Here is a 22,852-nt window from a genome sequence, read left to right as displayed (position 1 = left end):
CTAAATCATTAATATATATTGTAAACAACTGGGGTCCCAGCACTGAGCCTTGCGGTACCCCACTAGTCACTGCCTGCCATTCTGAAAAGGTCCCGTTTACTCCCACTCTTTGCTTCCTGTCTGCCAACCAATTCTCTATCCACATCAATACCATACCCCCAATACCGTGTGCTTTAAGTTTGCACACTAATCTCCTGTGTGGGACCTTGTCAAAAGCTTTTTGAAAATCTAAATATACCACATCCACTGGCTCTTCCCTATCCACTCTACTAGTTACATCTTCAAAAAATTCTATAAGATTCGTCAGACATGATTTTCCTTTCACAAATCCATGCTGACTTTGTCCGATGATTTCCCCGCTTTCCAAATGTGCTGTTATTACATCTTTGATAACCGACTCTAGCATTTTCCCCACCACCGATGTCAGACTAACCGGTCTATAATTCCCCGGTTTCTCTCTCCCTCCTTTTTTAAAAAGTGGGGTTACATTAGCCACCCTCCAATCCTCAGGAACTAATCCAGAATCTAAGGAGTTTTGAAAAATTATCACTAATGCATCCACTATTTCTTGGGCTACTTCCTTAAGCACTCTGGGATGCAGACCATCAGACCCTGGGGATTTATCTGCCTTTAATCCCTGCAATTTACCTAACACCACTTCCCTACTAACATGTATTTCCCTCAGTTCCTCCAACTCACTAGACCCTCGGTCCCTTACTATTTCCGGAAGATTATTTATGTCCTCCTTAGTGAAGACAGAACCAAAGTAGTTATTCAATTGGTCTGCCATGTCTTTGTTCCCTATGACCAATTCACCTGTTTCTGACTGTAAAGGACCTACATTTGTCTTGACCAATCTTTTTCTTTTCACGTATCTATAAAAGCTTTTACAGTCAGTTTTTATGTTCCCTGCCAGCTTTCTCTCATAATCTTTTTTCCCTTTCCGAATTAAGCCCTTTGTCCTCCTCTGCTGGTCTCTGAATTTCTCCCAGTCCTCAGGTGTGCCGCTTTTTTTTGCTAATTTATATGTTTCTTCTTTGGACTTGATACTATCCCTGATTTCCCTTGTCAGCCATGGGTGCACTACCTTCCCTGGTTTATTCTTTTGCCAAACTGGGATGAACAATTGTTGTAGTTCATCCATGCGATCTTTAAATGCTTGCTATTGCATATCCACCGTCAACCCTTTAAATATCATTTGCCAGTCTATCTTAGCTAATTCACGTCTCATACCTTCAAAGTTACCCTTCTTTAAGTTCAGAACCTTTGTTTCTGAATTAACTATGTCACTCTCCATCTTAATGAAGAATTCCACCATATTATGGTCACTCTTACCCAAGGGGCCTCACACGACAAGATTGCTAACTAACCCTTCCTCATTGCTCAATACCCAATCTAGAATGGCCTGCTCTCTAGTTGGTTCCTCGACATGTTGGTTCAGAAAACCATCCCGCATACATTCCAAGAAATCCTCTTCCTCAGCACCCTTACCAATTTGGTTCACCCAATCTACATGTAGATTGAAGTCACCCATTATAACTAGTGTTCCTTTATTGCAAGCATTCCTAATTTTCTGTTTAATGCCATCCCCAACCTCACCACTACTGTTAGGTGGCCTGTACACAACTCCCACCAGCGTTTTCTGCCCCTTAGTGTTATGCAGCTCTACCCATATCGATTCCACATCCTCCAGGCATTAGCTTCAGGCATTGTCCTTCCTTTCTATTGCATTAATCTCCTCTCTAACCAGCAATGCTACCCTGCCTCCTTTTCTTTCCTGTCTATCCCTCCTGAATATTGAATATCCCTGGATGTTGAGCTCCCATCCTTGGTCACCCTGGAGCCATGTCTCTGTGATCCCAACTATATCATATTCATTAATAACTATTTGCACATTCTATTCTTGCATCTATTCTATTCTATTCTTGCATTGCACTGCTTCCTCAAAAGAATAACTTTCACATTAAGAAGCATATGAATAGATACACAGAGGCGTGAGTTGTATACAGGAAACTGGAAACGCAAGAGATTCTGCAGATGCTGGAAGTCCGAAGCAACACCGACAAAAATGCTGGAGGAACTCAGCAGGTCAGGCAGCATCTGTAGAAATAAATAAACAATCAACTTCTGGGGCCAAGACATTTCATCAGGCAGTTAGGGCTAGCTGGGTGGGCGCCGATGGTTGGCATGGACTGCTTGTATCCGTGCCGTATTGCTTAAATGTCAGTGATAGAAACCCGATTCTGGAGTCTGCTGTGAATGAAAGGGCGGGGCTTCAACCATGAATGAATGAATGATTCAACGGGTAGGGGGCGCGGCGTGCCTAATGATTGACAGCGCCGGGCGAGGTCTGCGGGGTTGCCATGGCGACGGCTCCTCCTCCCGCTCCCGGCCCGCCTCAGACCACAAACATGGCACCCGTCTTTGACAGACCAGGCTTCTGGGGTGAGCCTACTTCCACTCTGGACTGGTGCGAGGAGAATTACGCCGTGTCCTTCTACGTGGCCGAGTTTTGTAAGTTAATTTTGTAACATTTCAAATATTGTCACGTTTTAAACAGAAAGAAGGCTGCCCGCTGCCGCGACCTGCGAGTCTTGGCCTAACTCCCGCCCCACTATGTGAGTGATCAGGGATTCTCTATCTTCCCATCCTGCGAAAACTTGTGTCTCAGTGACCTTCAGACCCTACCGTGAAACGTTTTTAAAATATCAATGCGTCTGATTTTATTTTTAATATACAACCGCACACGTGCCGGGATTACAAGTCTGCTCTGCCTGACAAGTTTTTTTTTTCATAATTGTTGCAGTAACATCTCTTGTCTTTGTTCGTCACTGTTATCTCCTTAAAACATTGATGAAAAGTGCGCGGGGATCTAATTTTCTGCATGTAAATATTGGTGTAAATCTTAGAGTGTTGTTTGTCCTTGGACACTGGTTGCATTTCGTGTGTCCTTTAAATGACTTCAGTGCACGGCACTGTGTATGATATAAATATCATCTGGAAGCAGTGGAAGTGTTTGCTTTCTGCATAAAATTATATTTTGCCTCTTATAAGCAAAGATCTTACTGCATATCTTCTGCCTCCATTTTGACATTTAACATTGTCATTGCCTCGTTGGCCTAGTAAAATGTGTGCTGGGTTGTCCTAGCATTGTTCATTGTTTATGGAACATAGAACAGTACAACACAGTATAGGCCTTCAGTGCATGATGTTGACTCAACTATTTGAGCTACTCCAAGAACAATCTAACACTTCTCTCCATTATCCTTTCGTCCATGTACCTATGTATGAGTCTCTTAAATGCCCCAAATACATGTAAGACCATAAGGCCATTCAGCACATTGAATCTGCTCTGCTGTTTCATCATGGCTGATTCATTTTCCTCTCAACCCCATTCTCCTGCCTTCTCTCCATAACCTTTCATGCTTTGACTAATTGAGAACCTATCACCCATCTCCTTAAATACACTCAATGACCTGGCCTCCACGGCTGCCTGTGGCAATGAATTCTACTGATTTAAAACCCTCTGGCCAAAGCAATTAATCCTAATCTCTGTTCTAAATAAATATCCCTCTATTCTGAGGCTGTGTTCTATGGTCCTAGATACCCCAGTATAGCAATCATCCTCTCCACATCCACTCTACCTAGACTTTTCAACAGTTGATAGGTTTCAATGAGATGCCCCCTCTTTCTTCAAAATTCCATTGATTAAAGGCCCAGAGCCATCAATTGCTGCTCATATGAATCACTCTTGTGAACCTCTGCTGAACCCTCCGCAATGTCAGCACATCCTTTCCTAAATAAGGGGCTCAAAACTACTCACAATACTCCGTGAGGCCTCATTAGTATCTTATAAAGCTTCAGCATTACATACTTGTTTTTGTGTTACGTCTTCTCAGAATGAATGTTAACATTGCAATTGTCTTCCTCACCATTGACTCAACCTGCAAATGAACGTTTAGGGAATCCTGCACAAGGGAACTATGCTGACCTTGGCCTATTTTATCATGTGCCTCCAAGTACTCTGAAACCACATTCTTAACAATTGACTCCAATATCTTCCCAGCCACTGAGGTCAGGCTAATTGGTCTATCATTTCATTTCTTCTACCTTCCTCCCTTCTTGAAGAGTGGAGTGACACTTGCAATTTTCCGGTACTCAGGAATCACGCCAGGCTCTATTGATTCTTGAAAGATAACTAATAATGCCTCCACAATCTCTTCGGCGGCTACTTGCAAAACCTTGGGGTGTAGTCCATCTGGTTCAGGTGACTTATTTACATTCAGACCTTTCCCAAGTGCCTTCTCCCTTGTAATAGCAACAGCACCCTCTTCTGCTCCCTGACACACTTGAACTTCTGGTATACTACCAGTGTCTTCCACAGTGAAGACTAATGCAAAGTGCTTTTTCAGTTTGTCCACCATTTCCTTGTCCTCCATTATTGTCTCTCCAGCATTATTTTCCCGTGGTCCAATATCTTCTCTTGCCTCTCTTTTATTCTTCATATATCTGGAAAAAAGACTTCGTATCCTCTTTGGCTAGCTAACCTTCATATTTTATCTTCACCCCTTTTGTCTTTTTTAGTTGCATTCTGTTGGTTTTAAAAAGTTTCCCAATTCTCTAACTTCCCACTAATTTTGCTCTATATGCCCTTTCTTTTGCTTAAATTGGCTTTGACTTCCCTTGTCAGCCACAGTTACGAAATCCTGCCTTCAGAATTGTTCCTCTTCTTTGGAATGTACCTTTCCTGTGCCTTCTGAATTGTTCCCAGCAACTCCAGCCATTGCTACTCTGCCATCATCTCTGCTAGTACCCCTTTCCACTCAATCTTGACCAGCTCCTCTCTTTTGTCTCTGTAGTTCCCCTTACTCCACTGTAATACTGATACATCTGACGTTTGCTTCTCCCTCTCAAATTGTAGGATGAATTCTATCATATATGCCTCCAAAAGGTTCCTTTTCCATAAGTTCCCTAAATCAAATCTGGTTCATTACACAACACCCAATCTGTAATAGCTGATTTCCTAGTGGGCTCAACGACAAGCTAGCTAAAAAACCATCTTGTTGGCATTCTACAAAAATTCTCTCTCTTGGGATCCGGCACCAAACTGATGTTCCTAATCTACTTGCATATTGAAATCTCCCATGACTATTGTAACATTGCCATTTTGGCATGTCTTTTTGATCTCCTTTTGTAATTTGTAGCCCACATCCTGGCTAGTGTTTGGAGGCCTGTATATAACTCCCATCAGAGTCTTTTCACAGAATCTTAACTCTGCCCACAAGGATTTTACATCTTCTGATCCTATGCCCAAGGGTTTGATTTCATTTTTTACTAACAGAGCCATGTCACCCCCTTTACCTACCTACCTGTCCTTTCAATACAATGTATATTCTTGGATGTTAACTATCGTCCAACTACAGTCTATAGATGACTATAGTCTTTCAGCTATGACTCAGTGATGCCACAAAGTCACTCCAGCCAGTCTCTAACTGTGGTGCAAGATCACCTAACTTATTCTGTATACTGTTTGAAGCCTCTGTTGGTCAGAGTTGATGATGAATATTGCATCATAGTTGTCTAGATACGCAAATTTGGTCATTATGATATGGGGAGCAAGCTGTTGCCCATGTAGCAAGCTTCTCCTCTCCACGCAACTGATGAACCCATAGGAATGGCAGAGACTGATACAGTTTGGTACCAGCAGTATCTCAGGAGTTGCCAGTCAACATTGAACACAATGTAGGACTGCCTTAGGAACTCCAGTCTGGATTTTTCTGAAGAAGGGTCTCAGCCCGAAACGTCGACATCGCTTCTCCCTATAGATGCTGCCTAGCCTGCTGTGTTCTACCAGCATTTTGTGTGTGTTGTTGTTTGAATTTCCAGCATCTGCAGATTTCCTTGTGTTTGCTGGATTTTTTTTCATGGGATTTACTCCAAAAGCCTTCCTCATGAGTGGGTATAGCCACAAGGCAGTGGAAGTTTGAGATCGGAGTTTTCCTTCTCCTAGATGAGCTGCCTACAACAACTTTTGAGTCCCATCTGCCAGAGTGACTGCTTTTAAGGGGCCAGTAACCCACTTTTACCCCTTCTCCTGTCAGTAGAAATGGTTTTGCCGGGCTTCATAGCTAAGCCACACGTGAAGGCTAGGTGCTGGACTTGGTTGTCAGAGGCTATTTGAAGCACGCACCACTGGGAACATTTAATAGATAGTGGGAGCTTGTCCCCATTATCACCTCCGGAGGTAACAACCTTAAGGAACCTCTGTATACTGCTTGCATTCAAATATAATACCTTTAGTCTTCTATTCATCATCCTTTTTGATTTTTGTCCCTCTTTTACACTGCAAATCATCCCTCTGACTGCAATTTTGCCCTATCATTTGCCTGTCCTTTCTGACAATCTCACCACACACTACCTCTGTTTTTAAACCAACAGCTCGATCCTCAGCCCTATTACTTCGGTCCCCAGTCCCTTGCCACATTTGGTTAAACCAGAGTATAGGGTTAATGGGTTATTAGCATGATTTTTAGTAGTGTGGAGGTACAGAGTCCATGTCCATAGATTTCTCCAAGTTGCTGTGCAGGTTGATAGGGTTGTTAAGAAGGTGTATAGTGTGTTGGATTTCATTAGGTGGATGTTGAATTCAAGAGCTGTGCGATTATGTTGCAGTTCTGTAAAACCATATTTAGATCGCACTTGTTCAGATTTGGTCGCTTCATCAGAAATAATGTAGAATCTTAAGAGAGGGTGCACAGGAGATTTACTAGGATGCTGCTTGGTTTGGAGATCATGTCTTGTGAGGATAGGTTGAGCAAGCTAGAGGTTTCCTCTTTGGAGTGAAGAAGAATAAGAGGTGAGTTGAGAGTGTACAAGATGATAAGAGGCATAGTTTGAGTGGATAGCCAGATTTTTTTTTCCCAAGGCAGAAATGCCTAATATGAGGGGGCATAATTTTAAGGTGTTTGGAGGAAAGTATGTTGGGGGGGGGGAATGTTAGGTGTAACTTTTTTTAACACAGGTGGTGGGTTAGTGGAAGTGTGCTGTCGGGTGGTGGTAGAGACAGATACAATAGGGACACTTAAGACACTTAAGCACATAGATGAAAGAAAAATTGAGGTCTATGTGTGAGGAAAGGATTAGTTTGATTTTAGAGTAATTTAAAAGGTCGGCACAACATCATGGGCTGAAGGGTCTGTAGTGTGCTGTAATGTTATCTTCTGTGTTCTATGTGTGGCAAAATCATGGATATGAATTTTTATTTGAATAATTGGAAATGTGAGTACTGTGTAGTTTGGCTCAACTGTGAGAAGTAACCTGGGGGATAAAGAGAGTCAAGACAAAGCTGCAATTTTTGAAAGGTTTTCGCTCATTCACACTTTGATGTTTTGGGCACCATGGAGTCAAACAAAATAAATAAGGAAAAATAAAACAATATTTCATGTCAGTCACCTGATGAAAAGTATCATCAACCTGAAACATTAACTAACTCAGTCCCTCTCTCCTTTGACACTGTCTGAACAGCTGAGTATCTCCAGAATCTTTTTTTTTAAACTTAGGATTTCCAGCATTTACAATTCCTTCCTGTAAATAGAACCATATAGGTGGTTACCATCCCCGATTGATTATTGAGATATGGTCCACAAGCAGAATGAGGTTAGAAAACTGAGGAGGAATCTTGAGTAATCACTGCACGTTTTGCACAAAAGTGCTGTATATGCATTTGCTATGTAGAATTATAAAATAGTTGGAATTAGTACAATTATGTGGAAAATAATTATGTTGGCTGGAAAATTTATTATACTAGTATAACATCTACATAAAATACAAATTGAAATTTATGTTTTATATTAATGGCATTATGCAATAATTCTGAAAATTTGCCAATTTAGCCACACTAAAGTTGTGAGTGTGCTGAATTATTAAGTTTACAACAGTGCGAGTAGTGCGATGAGTTGAGTGTGATGTGCCCCTAAGGGGTTATTACTTTCATGAAGAATGCCTGTGCATGACTTTATTTAATGCAAAGGGGCTGAGCCACGAGCAGCTACCCATGGTGTCCTCGACAAATCAGGGTCATGGTCCAGTGGCATGGAATGCAAGACAAATGGGGACCCTTTATTGTTGCAGCCATCTTCTGCCTTCACTGTTGATGTGATGTTTCATCATCTTTTGTCAGCTCTACTGTTGAGGTTTTGGTTGGATCGTTCTTTGGTATCTCCCCCTTGACCTTGCCATCATGGGTGACCCTACCAGGAGCTAAGCTCCAGCTGGCATCACTCTCGGGTTCTCAAGAACACATAAGCCTGTCCACCACGACGAGGTGACAAATTTCACTGTAGCCCCTTTTTTATGCTGTATCCTTCATTATTAAAGCTCAGAATTGTGTAAGCCTTCGTAACTGCTTTCTAAACTGGCTCTGCCACTTTCAATAACTTGTTCATTCTTAACCCCAGGTGCCTTGGTGTTGTGCTCCTCCCAGAGTAGTCTCATTTATTTGACATTGTCTCATTTGTCTCTCCTCATTCATTATTTCACATTTCTCTGGTTTAAGCTTCCTCAGCTGAGCTTCAGCCCATTCCACCAGCCTCCTTATATGCAGTTTAAATTATTAAGATTAGCTTTATTTGTCACATCTGCATTGAAACATACAGTATTGTTTTTTTTTGTCAGTGACCAACACAGTTTGAGGATATTCTGGGGGCAGCCCACGTGTCGCAACGCTTCTGGCACAAACATAGCATCACCACTGCTTATTACCCCAAACTAACTGCTGCTGCCTGTAAGTCAGCGAGTCCTCTATTGATCACAATACAGTCTTGTCATTGCATATTTAGCATTATAACTTGTCTCTACCAGCACACATCCCAAGTCAGTCATTAATATAAATCCAAAAAATAAACAGTACCACTAACCATGATCTTTTGGGAGCACCTCCTTCTTTCAGAATATATATTTACTATGCCCCTGTGAGGTTGTGCTGAGGGCAGCCTTCAAGTGTTGCTCTAACCATGATTGTTGTTCACCTTCCTTTAGTCTAAATATTTACTATGCCCCTCTGTTCCTTAGCCAACTTCTTTGTATTAATTCTATTAACATCCATTTTATGTTATGTGCTCCAAATTTGCACACAATACTTTATCAAAAGCCTTCTGTAAGCCTGTCTTGCACTCATCAACTGTAACCATGATCTCATAAATTTTTCTCAAGTTTGTGTGATATCATTTGCCCATAATAAATCTGTGCTGGCTTACCTTAAATAATCCCTTTTCTCCAGGTGACCATTAATCATATCCAAATGAATGTTCCTGAAAGCTTTCACCTTTAAGTTGCCTGGTGTTTTTAAGCTTGAACTTACGCTTAAGTCCCTTTTGGTTTGGGTCAGAGTAGAAATAATTCCATTGAGTTTGATGATGGGAGCGAATGTTGTGAGTGTAGAGAAGTCTCCTGCAAGTTGCAAAAGCTGAAGCATTCATTGGTCAAGATGTTCATTGTCTTTGCTCTTCCTTGACAAATAAGATATGGACTTTTTATTTGAACATAAAGAAATAGTAGAGTAGACCCCTCAAGCCTGATCTGCCATTTAGGAACATCATAGCTGACTTTCTAATTTAGCACCATTTTCCTGTCCTATCAGTGTATTTCTTCATTTATTCAATTCAGAAATCTATTGATCTTCTGGTTAATCAGTTTCTGAGACTCCACAACCCTCTGCAGTAGAGATTTCCAAAGGTGTACACCCGAAGAAATTTCATTTCTAAGTAGCCTACCCCTTACCATTCGTTCCTTAATAAGGGGAGATACCTTCCTTAAATCCAGTCTGTTGATTTGTGAAAAAACTTTGTATATTTCAGTGAGGTCACCTCACTTTTTCTTAAATTCTAAAGGACAGAGACCTTGCCTAGTCAATTTTTTTCTCAAGTAGCAGATATACTATACTAGGACGCAGCCTTGTAAGTCTTTGTTGTACCCCTTTATAGTAGTAAAACTCAAGCCCAGATCTCAAAAGGGAATCAAATTTGATTGTATTAATAATTATTAATAACAATATTAAAATACTTAAGTTCTGAGAATGCAAAACAAATTGAACACACATGCAGTCTCACCAGGGAGATCTTCCCCTTGTGCTTCAATTCTCTTGCATGAAAGCTAACTTGCTATTTGCCCTCCTGTCGGCTGCACTAGCATTTTAGTTTTTAGTGATTTATGGCTGAGGTCATCCAGCTGCCTTTGAAATTCAACATCCAAGCTTCCACCAGTTTAAAGAAAAGTCTGTTTTTTAAAACTAAAATGGATATCCACATTTTTTCTCTACATTGTATCCCATCTACAATGTAGTTGTCCACTTATTCATTTTGTCTCTATCCTCTTAAAGCCTCTTTGTACTTTCCTTCCTACTCACAACAGCGAATCTGGGAAATACCACCTTTAATACCCTTAGTCAAATTGTTGAAGTAACTTGTAAATAGTTAGAGGCCAAGCACTGTTCCTTACCACGAGTCTTGCTTTACCAATCTGAGGAGGATCTGTGTAATCATCCTGTTTTTAAAAATTTGATCATCAGCACTCAATCTATGCTGGTATATTACCTCTACTTCATCTGATCTAATCACCTTAACCAGCCTTCATTGGAAATCTTCATGAAGTTCAAATACACTAGACACTCTGGTTCTTTCTCAGTGACTGTTTGATGCGTTCTCAGGACTACAGTAGATGAATCAAAATGATTCCCGTTTGAGTTTATGCACAAGTACATGTGTGCAATGAGAAACATAATTGTAGCAGCATCACAGGCACATAGCATTATGTAAGTAGCATTCTCAAGAGAAACATAAACTATACACAATGTTTACAGAAAAGAGCACCGTTAGAACAAAAAATTGATTTTATAATTTATTTCATAATATAATTGAGTAGAATCTATCATATTATAAACTTCTAAGCATATTGACATGTCAACCTTTTTATTTCAGCATTTTCCCAGCCGACAGCATCAGGCTGATAGGTCAGTAGTTCTATGCTTTTCTTTAGAATCAGAATCAGGTTTATTATCACCAGCATGAGTTATGAAATTTGTTAACTTAGCAGCAGGAGTTCAATGCAATACATAATGTAGAACATGGAAAGAACATGGAAAACCTGCAGCACAAAACAGGCCCTTCAGTCCACGATGCCATGCCGAACATGTACTCATTTTAGAAATTACCTAGGGCTACTCATAGTCGTACACACAAAATGCTGGTGGAACACAGCAGGCCAGGCAGCATCTATAGGGAGAAGCATTGTCGACGTTTCGGGCCGATCCTTCGTCAGGACTAACTGAAAGGAAAGATAGTAAGAGATTTGGAAGTAGGAGGGGGAGGGGAAAATGCGAAATGATAGGAGAAGACCGGAAGGGGTGGGGTGAAGCTGAGAGCCGGAATGGTGATTGGCAAAAGGGATACAGAGCTGGAGAAGATAAAAGATCGTGGGATGGGAGGCCTAGGAAGAAAGAAAGGGGGAGGTGGAGAACAGGCAGAGTGACGGGCAGAAAAAGAGAAAAAAAAAAGGAGGGGGGAAAATACTAAATATATCAGGGATGGGGTAAGGAGGGGAGGAGGGGCATTAACGGAAATTAGAGAAGTCAATGTTCATGCCATCAAGTTGGAGGCTACCTAGCCAGTATATAAGGTGGTGTTCCTCCAACCTGAGTGTGGCTTCATCTTGACAGTAGAGGAGGCCATGGATAGACTCCCTTGTCCATTCATCCCCCCTCCATCCCTTCCCACCGATCTCCCTCCTGGCACTTATCCTTGTAAGTGGAACAAGTGCTACACCTGCCCTTACATTTCTTCCTCACCACCATTCAGGGCCCCAGACGGTCCTTCCAGGTGAGGCGACACTTCACCTGTGTGCCGGCTGGTGTGGTATACTGTGTCCAGTGCTCCTGGTGTGCCCTTTTATATATTGGTTAGACCCGACGCAGACTGGGAGAACGTTTTGCTGATCACCTACGCTCTGTCCGCCAGAGAAAGCAGGATCTCCCAATGGCCACACATTTTAATTCCACGTCCCATTCCCATTCTGATCTGTCTATCTATGGCCTCCTCTACTGTCAAGATGAAGCCACACTCAGGTTGGAGGAGGAACACCTTATATACCGGCTGGGTAGCCTCCAACCTGATGACATGAACATTGACTTCTCTAACTTCTGTTTATGCCCCTCCTCTCCTCCTTACCCCATCCCTGATATATTTAGTTTTTCTACCCCCTCCTTTTTTTCTCTCTCTTTCTGCCCATCACTCTGCCTGTTCTCCATCTCCCTCTGGTGCTCCCCTCCCCCTTTCTTTCTCCCTAGGCCTCCCATCCCATGATCCTTTCCCTTCTCCAGCTCTGTATCCCTTTTGGAATCACCTTTCTGGTTTTCAGCTCCACCCCATCCCCTCTGATCTTCTCCTATCATTTTGCATACTCCCCTCCCCCTCCTACTTTCAAATCTCTTACTATCTTTCCTTTCAGTTAGTCCTGATGAAGGGTCTCGCCCTGAAACGTCGACAGTGTTTCTCCCTATAGATGCTGCCTGGCCTGCTGTGTTCCACCAGCATTTTGTGTGTGTTGCTTGAATTTCCAGCATCTGCAGATTTCCTCGTGTTTACTCATAGCCCTCTATTTTTCTAAGCTCCATGTACCTATCCAGGAGTCTCTGAAAACACCCTATTGTATTTGCCTCCACCAACATCACCGGCAGCCCATTCACCACCCTCTGCGTAAAAAAACTTGCCCCTGACATCTCTTCTGTACCTACTTTCAAGAAGAAAATATAATAAAATAATAATAAATAAGTAAATCAATTACAGTATACGCGTATTGAATTAAAAATTGTGCAAAGGCAAAAATAATATATATTTTAAAAAAGTGAGGATGGTTCAATGTCGATTTAGGAATCGGATGGCTGTTCCTGAATTGCTGAGTGTGTGCCTTTAGGCTTCTATACCTCCTGCCTGATGGTGACAGTGAGAAAAGTGCATGTCCTGGGTGCTGGGGGTCCTTAATAATGGATGCTGCCTTTCTAAGAGACTGCTCCTTGAGGATGTCTTGGATAGTTTGTAGGCTAGTACCAAAATGAAGCCGACTAAATTTACAATCCTCTGCAGCTTCTTTCAGTCATGTACAGTAGCCCCTCCATACCTGACTATGATACAGCCTGTCAGAATGCTCTCCATGGTACAGCTATAGAAGATTTTGAGTGTATATGTTGACATACACGTCTGATGCAGATGCAGTAGACGTGGTGTACTTGGATTTTCAGAAGGCCTTTGACAAGGTGCCGCACTTGAGGCTGCTTAGCAAGATAAGAGCCCATGGAATTACAGGGAAGTTAGCAGCGTGGGTGGAGCATTGGCTGGTTGGCAGAAAACAGAGAGCGGGAATAAAGGGATCCTATTCTGGCTGGCTGCCGGCTACCAATGGAGTTCCACAGGGATCGGTGTTGTGACCGTTACTTTTTACGATGTGTGTCAATGATTTGGACTACGGTATTAATGGATTTGTGGCTAGATTTGCTGATGATACAAAGTAGGTGGAGGAGTGGGTAGTGTTGAGGAAACAGAAACTGCAGAGAGACTTAGATAGTTTAGAGGAATGGGCAAAGAAGTGGCAGATGAAATACAGTGTTGGAAAGTATATGGTCATGCACTTTTTCGGAAGAAATAATTGGGCAGACTATTATTTAGTTGGGGAGAGAATTCAAAATGCAGAGATGCAGAGGGACTTGGGAGTCCTGTACAAGATGCCCTAAAGTTTAACCTCCATGTTGAGTTGGTTGTGAAGAAGGCGAATGCAATGTTGGCATCCATTTCTAGAGGTATAGAATATAAGAGTAGGGATGTGATGTTGAGGCTCTATAAGGCACTCGTGAGACCACACTTGGAGTATTGTGTGCAGTTTTGGGCTCCTTATTTTAGAAAGTATTTACTGACATTGGAGAGGATTGAGAGAAGATTCACGAATGATTCCAGGAATGAAAGGGTTACCATATGAAGAATGTCTGGCAGCTCTTGGGCTGTATTCCCTGGAGTTCAGGAGAATGAGGGGGAATCTCATAGAAAGATTTTGAATGTTAAAAGGCCTGAACACATGGCAAAGTTATTTCCCATGGTAGGGGATTTCTAGAACAAGAGGGCACGACTTCAGGATTGAAGGATGTCTTTTTAGAACTGAGATAGGGAGAATTTACTTTAGTCAGAGGGTGTTAATCTGTGGAATTTGTTGCCAAAAGTGGCTGTGGAGGCCAAGTCACTGGGTGAATTTAAGGCAGAGATAGATATATTCTTGATTAGCCAGGGCATCAAAGGGTATGGGGTGAAAGCAGGGGAGTGGAGATGACTGGAAGAATTGGATCAGCCTATGATTGAATGGTGGAGCAGACTCGATGGACCGAATGGCCCACTTCTGCTTCTATATCTTATGGTCTTAGAGTCTTATACCAAATCTCTTTAAACTCCTAATGAAGTATAGTTGCTGTCTTGCCTTCTTTATAACTGCATCAATATGTTGGGGCTAGGTTAGGTCCTTGGAGATCTTGACACCTAGGAACTTGAAACTGCTCACTCATTCTCTCCACTTTGGATCCTTCTATGAGGATTGGTATGGGTTCCTTCGTCTCACCCTTCCAGAAGTCCACAATTAGCTCTTTTGTTTTACTGATGTTGAGTGCAAGGTTGTTGCTATGGCACCACTCCACTACTAGTAGGCATATCTTGCTCCTGTACACCCTCTCGTCTCCATCTGAGATTCTGCCAACAATGATTGTATCATTAGCAAATTTATAGTTGGTAATTGAGCTATGCCTAGCCACACAGTCATGGGTCTAGAGAGAGTAGAACAGTGCACCAGTGTTGATCGTCAGTGAGGAGGAGATGTTATCATCAATCTGCACAGATTGTGGTCTTCCTGTTATGAAGTTGAGGATGCAATTGCAGAGGGAAGTACAGAGGCCCAGGTTCTGTAACTTATCAATCAGGATTGTGGGAATGATGGTATTAAATGGCGCTTAACTGCTAGATATTCCAGGTCTGGTGAACAGAATTGGGGCAGCACTGATATATTTGTGCACCAAGTAGTGTTGATCATGAGGCATACTCCTCCACCTCTGCTTTTGAGACACTCTATAGATCTATCTTGATGGTTTATAGTAAACCTTTCAATCTGAATCTCATTTGGTATGGAAGGGGTTAACCAGGATTCTATGAAACAAAGAACACACATGGTCCTTTTGTCCCTCTGATTCAGCACCCTAGCTTTGAGATCATTGATTTTATTCAGCAGAGATAAAGTCAGCAAGATAGTCAGTATTGGGAGTTCAGATCCCCGTTTCCTTAATCGCACTGCTGCAACCAGTGACCTGCAACCATGTTTCTGGCAAGGAGTCCGTCCACAATCAGTATTGTTCCCGTCAGTTTTAAGTAGCGATAGTTGTTTTAATTGCATTAAGACATCTTTATTGATTGTACTGACTTTGGAAGCAGTTGTGCTTTTTAGCTATATCAGGCAGAAATGAGAATATTTAATCATATCCATTGACAGTGCTGCTGCTACACAAGTCGCCTCAAGGCACCCCGGAAGTGTGGTACGTCACATTCCCCACCCTCTAATATTCAAAAATCATTCCAAAATCTATAGTAGTTTGAGAAATGATAACCTTTTTCAAAACCTTCTGATGTGAATCATCTGAATTTATCAAGTAAACTCAATTTTCATACATGTAGCAAACATACCATCATAGGAACCAGTCTGGTAAATCTTTACTGTACCTCTCTACAGCAAATGTTTATATTTTGAAGTAGAGATTAAAAAAAGTATACTCACTCAGTACAACATGTATGTAGATTTGATTTATAAAAACCACCAATTTCAATTTAAAATACTGTACAATTTTTCTGCCCCCTTTATGTAACATTGAAGGAAAATAATAGCAAAATTCACTTCTGTGTTGAAATTCAGTTCAGAAAAAATATATAATTCTTAGGTGTGGGTGTTATTGCCCAACCCTCATTGCCCTTGGCGATGGGCTGCCTTCTAAATGATGGTAATCCTGCATGGTGAAGCTAATTTCCGCAATGGAATAGCAGGTGTTTGATCCTCAATGATTCAGGAACAGCTTCTTCCTCTCTGCCAGCTGATTTCTGAATGAATATTAAACTCCTGAATACTACCTTTCTGCTTCTTTATTTCTGTTTTTTGTACTAATTATTTAACTGTTTAACATATTGTTCTTTGTGTAATTCAGTATTTTTCTGTTATTATGTATCACATTGTTCTGCTGCCACAAATACAACAAATTTCACAGCACATGCTGGTGATATTAAATCTGATTCTGATCCGTCACTAGTGAAGAAATGACAATTAGGAAAATGAACATCTTGGTGGAAGGTACAGCTAATAATGTTTCAAAAATTAAAATGCCATTGATACCGAAAACTGAAATAAAACAGAAAATGCTGGAAATACATACAAAGGGTTGTGATGTGTCTGTGGAGAGAGAATCAAAACCGATGTTACATTAGAAGTGTAAGGGTTCCGGAAAAGTAGTGGTGTAGGTGGTTGCTACAGCCTCTCCGGGTCCAACAAAAGCTGAAAACATTTGTCTTAAATGAATTACTTTTGATTGCAAGACGCCAATGACATTGGTAATACAAAGTACTGCAAGTTCAACTAATTGACGAGACTGTATGGCCTTAGTTGTTTTATGGACCAGGCCCTTCTGCTGCGGCACCACCTGTAACAGCCATCCAGGGGAGGAGGTGTCAGAGGCAGTGTGGGAGAGAACGGAGGCATGGTGGTTGTGTGGAATCTGGCCACTGTAGGCCAGCTCTCCCATCAGTCCTGCTCTCCTTGGCCCTGGAGGAATGCTGTTTTGTTTAGCTATATACATACGTATGGTTGAATGACAGTAAACTTGAATTGATGGTGTTTCCATATACCGGTACTTGCCGTTCTTCTCCCTCCTGCCGTCTGGGAAAAGGCTCCGAAGCATTCAGGCTCTTACGACAAGACTATATAACAGTTTCTTCCCCCAAGCTATCAGACTCCTCAGTACCCGAAGCCTGGACTGACACCTTGCCCTACTGTCCTGTTTAATATTTATTGTAATGCTGGTACTGTTTTTGTGCACTTTATGCAGTCCAGTGTAGGTCTGTAGTCTAGTATAGCTTTCTCTGTGTTTTTTTTAATTACGTAGTTCAGTCTAGTTTTTGTACTGTGTCATGTAAACCATGGTCCTGAAAAACGTTGTCTCATTTTTACTATGCAACTGTACCAGCAGTTATGGTCGAAATGACAATAAAAGTTGACTTGACTTGACTTTATGCATCCAGATGCTGGGGATGAATGATTTGGGTTATTGTAGCAGTTTGCTCAGTGGCTTTTGCACCCTGCAGCCATGATGTAGTGATTGCATGATTCAGGTTGTGTTTCGGCAGACTTTTGTCTTGCATAGTGTTGAATGTTGTAGGTACATCTGCCCAGACAAGCAGAGAATATTGCAATGTATTGTGCAACGTAGGTGGAAATTAAACCTTGCAAACTCAAATAAAGTCACTTGTCAAAGGAAACCACTTTCTGATCTCTCAGGATATTGGCAGGCAGACAGATGATACTATTAAGTTCCAAAGAAAGGTTGACTAACTGCTACAGTACTGTGCAAATGATGTAGGTACATATATAGTTAGGTTGCCTAAGACTTTTGCACAGTACTGTAGTAGTTTTATGGATTACACTGTACTGCTGACCCCCAAAAGATTTTATGACATATGTGAATGATAATAAACCTGACTGATATGGGTCTCTATTGTGGACTGAGAGTGGGAAGGGGACATGGAGCAGGAAATCATGGTTGGGAAAAGAAGGGAGAGGGGAGGGAATGGGAAGTACCAAAGAGACATTGTGTAATGATTCATAAACCAATTGTTTGAAGTCAAATCACAAATGAGAGAAAATCTGCAGATGCTGGAAATCCGAGCAACACACACAAAATGCTGGAGGAACTCAGCAGGCTAGACAGAATTTATGTTTAAAAATAAAGTACAGTCGATGTTTTGGACCGAACCCTTCTGCAGGACTGGAGAAAAAGAGCTGAGGAGAAGATTTAAAAGGTGGGAGGAGGGGAGAGAGAACCACCAGGTGATAGGTGAAGCCTGGTGGGGGAAGGGGTAGCCATGGGCACTCGCATGGGTCCCAGCTATGCCTACCTGTTTGTCGGCTACACCGGTGATCGTCCCACACTTTTCCTATGCTACATCGATGACTGCATTAGTGCTGCTTCTTGCACCTATGCTGAACTTGTCAACTTTATCCACTTTGTCACCAACTTCCACCCTACCCTCAAATTCACCTGGTCCATTTATGACACCTCTCTTCCCTTTCTCGACCTTACTGTCTCTATCTCTGGAGATAGATTATCCACTAATGTCTATTACAAACCCCATGGACTCTCATAGTCACCTAGACTGCACCTTGTCCCACCCTACTACTTGTAAAAGCACCATCCCCTTTTCTCAATTTCTCTGTCTCACTGCATCTGCTCTTAGGATGAGGCTTTTAATTTTAGAACGAAGGAGATGTCCTCCTCTTTCAAAGAAAGGGACTTCTCTTCCTCACCATCAATGCTGCCCTCAACCGCATCTCTTCCATTTCACGCATGTGTGCTCTTATCCCATTCTCCCACCACCTTACCACAGAGAGGATTCCTCTTGTTCTCACCTACCACCCCACCAGCCTCCGCATCAAGCACATAATTCTCCAAAGCTTTTGCCACCAATAGAATCCACCACCAAGCACATCTTTCCCTCTCCCCCCCCAACTTTCTACTTTCTGCAGGGATTCCCTTGTGCATTCTCCCTCCCCACTGATCTCCCTTCTGGCACTCATCCTTGCAAACGGAACAAATGCTACACCGGCCCCTACACCTCCTCCCTCACTACCATCCAGAGCCCTAAACAGTCCTTCCAGGTGAGGCGACACTTCACCTGTGAGTTTGTTAGGGTCATTTACTATGTTCAGTGCTCCCAGTGTGGCCTCCTGTACATCGGTGACCCACCAAGCAGCTACGCTTCATGCTCCAGAACAAGCAGGATCTCCCAGTGGCCACGCATTTTAATTCCACTTCATCCATGGCCTCTTCCACTGTCGTGATAAGTTCACACTCAGGTTGGAGGAACAACACCTTGTATTCCGTTTGGGTAGCCTCCAAGCTGATGGCATGAATATTGATTTCTCAAACTTCCTGAATTCCCTCCAACGTCACCCTTCTCCATTTCCAATCCCCTTTTTGCTCTCTAGTCTCATCTCCTTGCCCACCCATCGCCTCCCTCTGGAGCTCCTCCTCCCCCTTTTCTTTCTTCCATGCCTTCTGTCTCTTTCAGCAATCAACTTCCCAGCTCTTTACCCCATCCCTCCCCCTCCAGGTTTCACTTATTACCTGTAGTTCTCTCTTCCCTTCCCACGCCTTTTAAATCTACTCCACTTTTTTTCTCCAGGGCTTTGGCCCGAAATGTCGACTGTACTTTTTTTCCACAGATGCTGCCTGGCCTGCTGAGTTCCTCCAGCATTTTGTGTGTGTTGTCTGGAATCAAATGACCTTGCCTGGTGTCTCAGTGCCGGCTGTGTCTGCACCTATGCCATCCCCATTGAGTCCGCTCTGCCATTTGATTATGGCTGATTTATTTTACCTCTGAGCCCCATTCTCCTGCCTTCTCCCCTTAACCTTTGATGCCCCTACTAATCAAAAACCCATCAACCTCCATTTTAAATATTATCAGTGACTTGGCCTCCACAAATATGGTAATGAATTCCACAGATTCACCAGCCTCTGGCTAAAGAAATGCTTCCTCAATTATTCTGCATCCTTCTATTCTACTTTTTGTACTGGACTCTCCCATTATAGAAAACATCATTTTCACATCCGCTCTATCTAAGTGCTTCAATATTTGGTAGCTTTCAATGAGATCCCCCGCATTTTTTCTAAACTCCCATTGAGTATAGGACGAGAGTCATCAGACACCTGATATATACCAGTGTTGTGGCTAAAATAGAACAGTAAAGCTGTGCAGTTTACTTTAGCAATACAAGGTCACCTTGTATTATTTAATACACAAGTTTTTAAACTGGATCCAAATGGGTTAGGAAAAGATGATCGTGTGGATGTCCTCAAAATAAGATTTTAACAAACTGCACATTTTCAATGCATAATGTCAGTAGGTTATGATCAAAATTTATTTTCAGTAAGCTTTGCTGTTGTTGAGAGTTTTAACCCTTACATTTTAAAATTCCAGCCAGCTTATATTTAAAGAGAGTGACCTTTTATTTTGCTCTTTGGAGTTTACTCCAGATTTTAATATACCATTTAACTGCTGCTTAGGAACAGGGTGGTGTACTTTGCTTGTTTCTTCCTCCATAGATGTTGGATTTGGTCAGTGCAGTGCTCTTGGAAATTATTCCACCTGAGTATTAACCAACAGTTGCTCTGTTGTTAGCACTCTTAGCTTGTACTGTAATCAGAAAATTGTGGGTTCTGAACTTCTGAAGCAAAAACAATATAGGTTAAAATTTTAGTGTGATACTGAGGTAATGCCATACTACAGTAGTGTTGTACTTTGAAACACTTGTCTATCCTCTCAACTGGACATCAAAGTAAATTTATTATCAAAGTGCATATATGTCACCATAGACTACATTGAGATTAATTTTCTTGCAGTATTTAGATGAAAATAAATAAATCAATAAAAGTTATGACACACTATAGATAAAGACTGACAATCAATGTGCAAATAGAAAAAAATAAGTGATGAAGTAATACTGAGAACCTGAATTGTAGAGTCCTTGAAATTGAATCTATAGATTGTAAAATCAGTTCAGAGTTGAGTTGAGTGGATTATCCATGTTGGCTCAGGATCCTGATAATTGTATGGTAATAACTGTTTGCCAACCTGATGATGTGGAACCTAAGGCTGCTATACCTTCAGCCTAACGGTTGCAATGAGAATCCAGTATGGCCTGGATGAAGGAGGTCTATGTATATTATAGTTCAATAAATAGTACAAAAAAAAGAAATTAAAAATAAAAGTGGTGAGGTGGTGTTCTTGGGTTCAATGTCCATTCAGAAATCTGATGGCAGAGGGGAAGAAGCTGTTCCTGAATGCTGCTTTCTTGTGGCAGTGCTCCATGTAAATATGCTCAATGATGGGGTGGGCTTTTCCTGTGATGGATTGAGCTGAGTCCACCAGTATTTGCAGAACTTTCCATTCCTGGGCGATGGTGTTTCCATACCATGCTGAAATATAACCATTCAGAATGCTCTCAACTGTGCATCTATAGAAGTTTGTGAAAGTTTTGGATGACATGCCAGATCTAAGCAAACTTCTAAGAAAGTAGAGGTGCTGGCCATCTTTCTTTATGATGGCATGTGTGCGCTGGTCAGGACAGATCCTCTGTTATGATTATATAATTTCAAAGAAAAGTCTGCAGTTCTCTGTAAGATTTAGTCCAGCATTTATTGCTCAGGCCTCTCGTTAAAGCAAGTTATTTGATCATTATCACATTCCTGTGGAAGTGAATTTCCTATATGCATGTTGACTTATAAAAGTAAAGCTCTATGCCCTATGTGACGATCATAAAAAGCACTGGAAATTTGCATGCGTGCTGCCTTTCCTGACCTCTGGACTACTCAAAATATGGTATGTCTGGTACCATACCAGCAAATGGTAATTGGATGTTTTTGCAATGATGTTGATTTGGGAAAATGTGAACCCTGAGGAAAATGCTTCTGATCATCTTTGAAGCATGTCACACCACAGTTGCAAGGCAGTTGGCGTGATGCGGTTACAGCTCAGGGTTTCAGAGTTTGGAGTTCAATTCCAGCGTCCTCTGTAAGGAGTCTGTACATCCTCTCCGTGGAATGTGTGAGTTTTCTCCAGGTGCTTCAGTTTCCTCCCATAGTCCAAAGACGTACCGGTTAATATGTGAAGGGAAGCACATCTGACAACACAGCAGTCACTTAGGGTTCTCAAGTTTGGACGATCTCTCGGTGTCCTTTTCGGCCTGGCCCAGCCTTTCCTCTTATATGCAGCTGTCTTAATATTAGAACATACCCTTAAAAGAGAGATTTGCTTTGTTTGTTGCATGTGCATTAAAATATTCAGTGAAATATGTCATTTGCATCAAGTCAAATCAGTGAGGATTGTGCTAGGCAGCCTGCAAGTGTCACCATGCTTCCAGCATCAACATAGCATGCCACAACTTAAGGCTGATTTATACTTGTGCGTCACATCGATACTGTAGGTATTGTGTACCCTACGCTGTACCTACGCTGTAGGGTGATGTGCACCTCTCCAGAAAAGTTACTCACGCGTCGCGGTGACGCAGGCCGCAACAACTGTGATTGGTCCGCTTGGTAGTATCGCATTTCCGGTTGCTTCTTCTCAGCCATGTCTGTACACCGATGCGAAATAGATGAACCAAATTGTCAAATCTACCTGCCGACATGTGAAAATGTTTGAAATTCATTTCCTTGTCCATGTCTCTCACGAAGAAACTCAACACAGTGGGATAGAAATCCCACCGCCAACTAGCGTTTTGGAGCACACCGACACATGCTTGCTATGGTGCAGAGCGACGCAGAAGTCAAAATCAGGATTACAGCGTAGGCTGCAGCGTAGCCCGTTCACACAAGTATAAATCAGCCTTACTAATCCTAATCGTATGGCTTTGGACTGCGAGAGGAAACTGGAACACCCGGTGGAACCCTGCACAGTCATGGGTCCAGCTCCTCTGCTATTGAGCATCTTGCTGATAGGGTAGACCTGCAGTACCTGATGTT

At 42.0% G+C, this 22,852-nt stretch overlaps 1 protein-coding gene across 4 annotated transcripts in view; it reads left to right on the top strand.

Annotated features, from left to right (window-relative positions):
- Window positions 1–2,394: 2,394 nt before the first annotated feature.
- The window catches only part of acer3 (alkaline ceramidase 3), a 287,701-nt gene continuing 267,243 nt past the window's right edge, over window positions 2,395–22,852 (top strand). For all 4 annotated transcript variants that reach the window (XM_073044269.1, XM_073044271.1, XM_073044270.1 and 1 more), the window contains exon 1: window positions 2,395–2,514. In XM_073044269.1, coding sequence (XP_072900370.1) covers window positions 2,412–2,514 — 103 coding nt within the window. In that variant the 5' untranslated portion in view covers window positions 2,395–2,411. The remainder of the gene's footprint in view (window positions 2,515–22,852) is intronic.

Source organism: Hemitrygon akajei, chromosome 4 (assembly GCF_048418815.1).
Source record: "Hemitrygon akajei chromosome 4, sHemAka1.3, whole genome shotgun sequence".
In the NCBI taxonomy this organism is placed as follows: Eukaryota; Metazoa; Chordata; class Chondrichthyes; order Myliobatiformes; family Dasyatidae; genus Hemitrygon; species Hemitrygon akajei.
The sequence above is the reverse complement of the archived record's forward strand: the minus strand, read 5'-3'. Positions and strand labels throughout refer to the sequence as shown.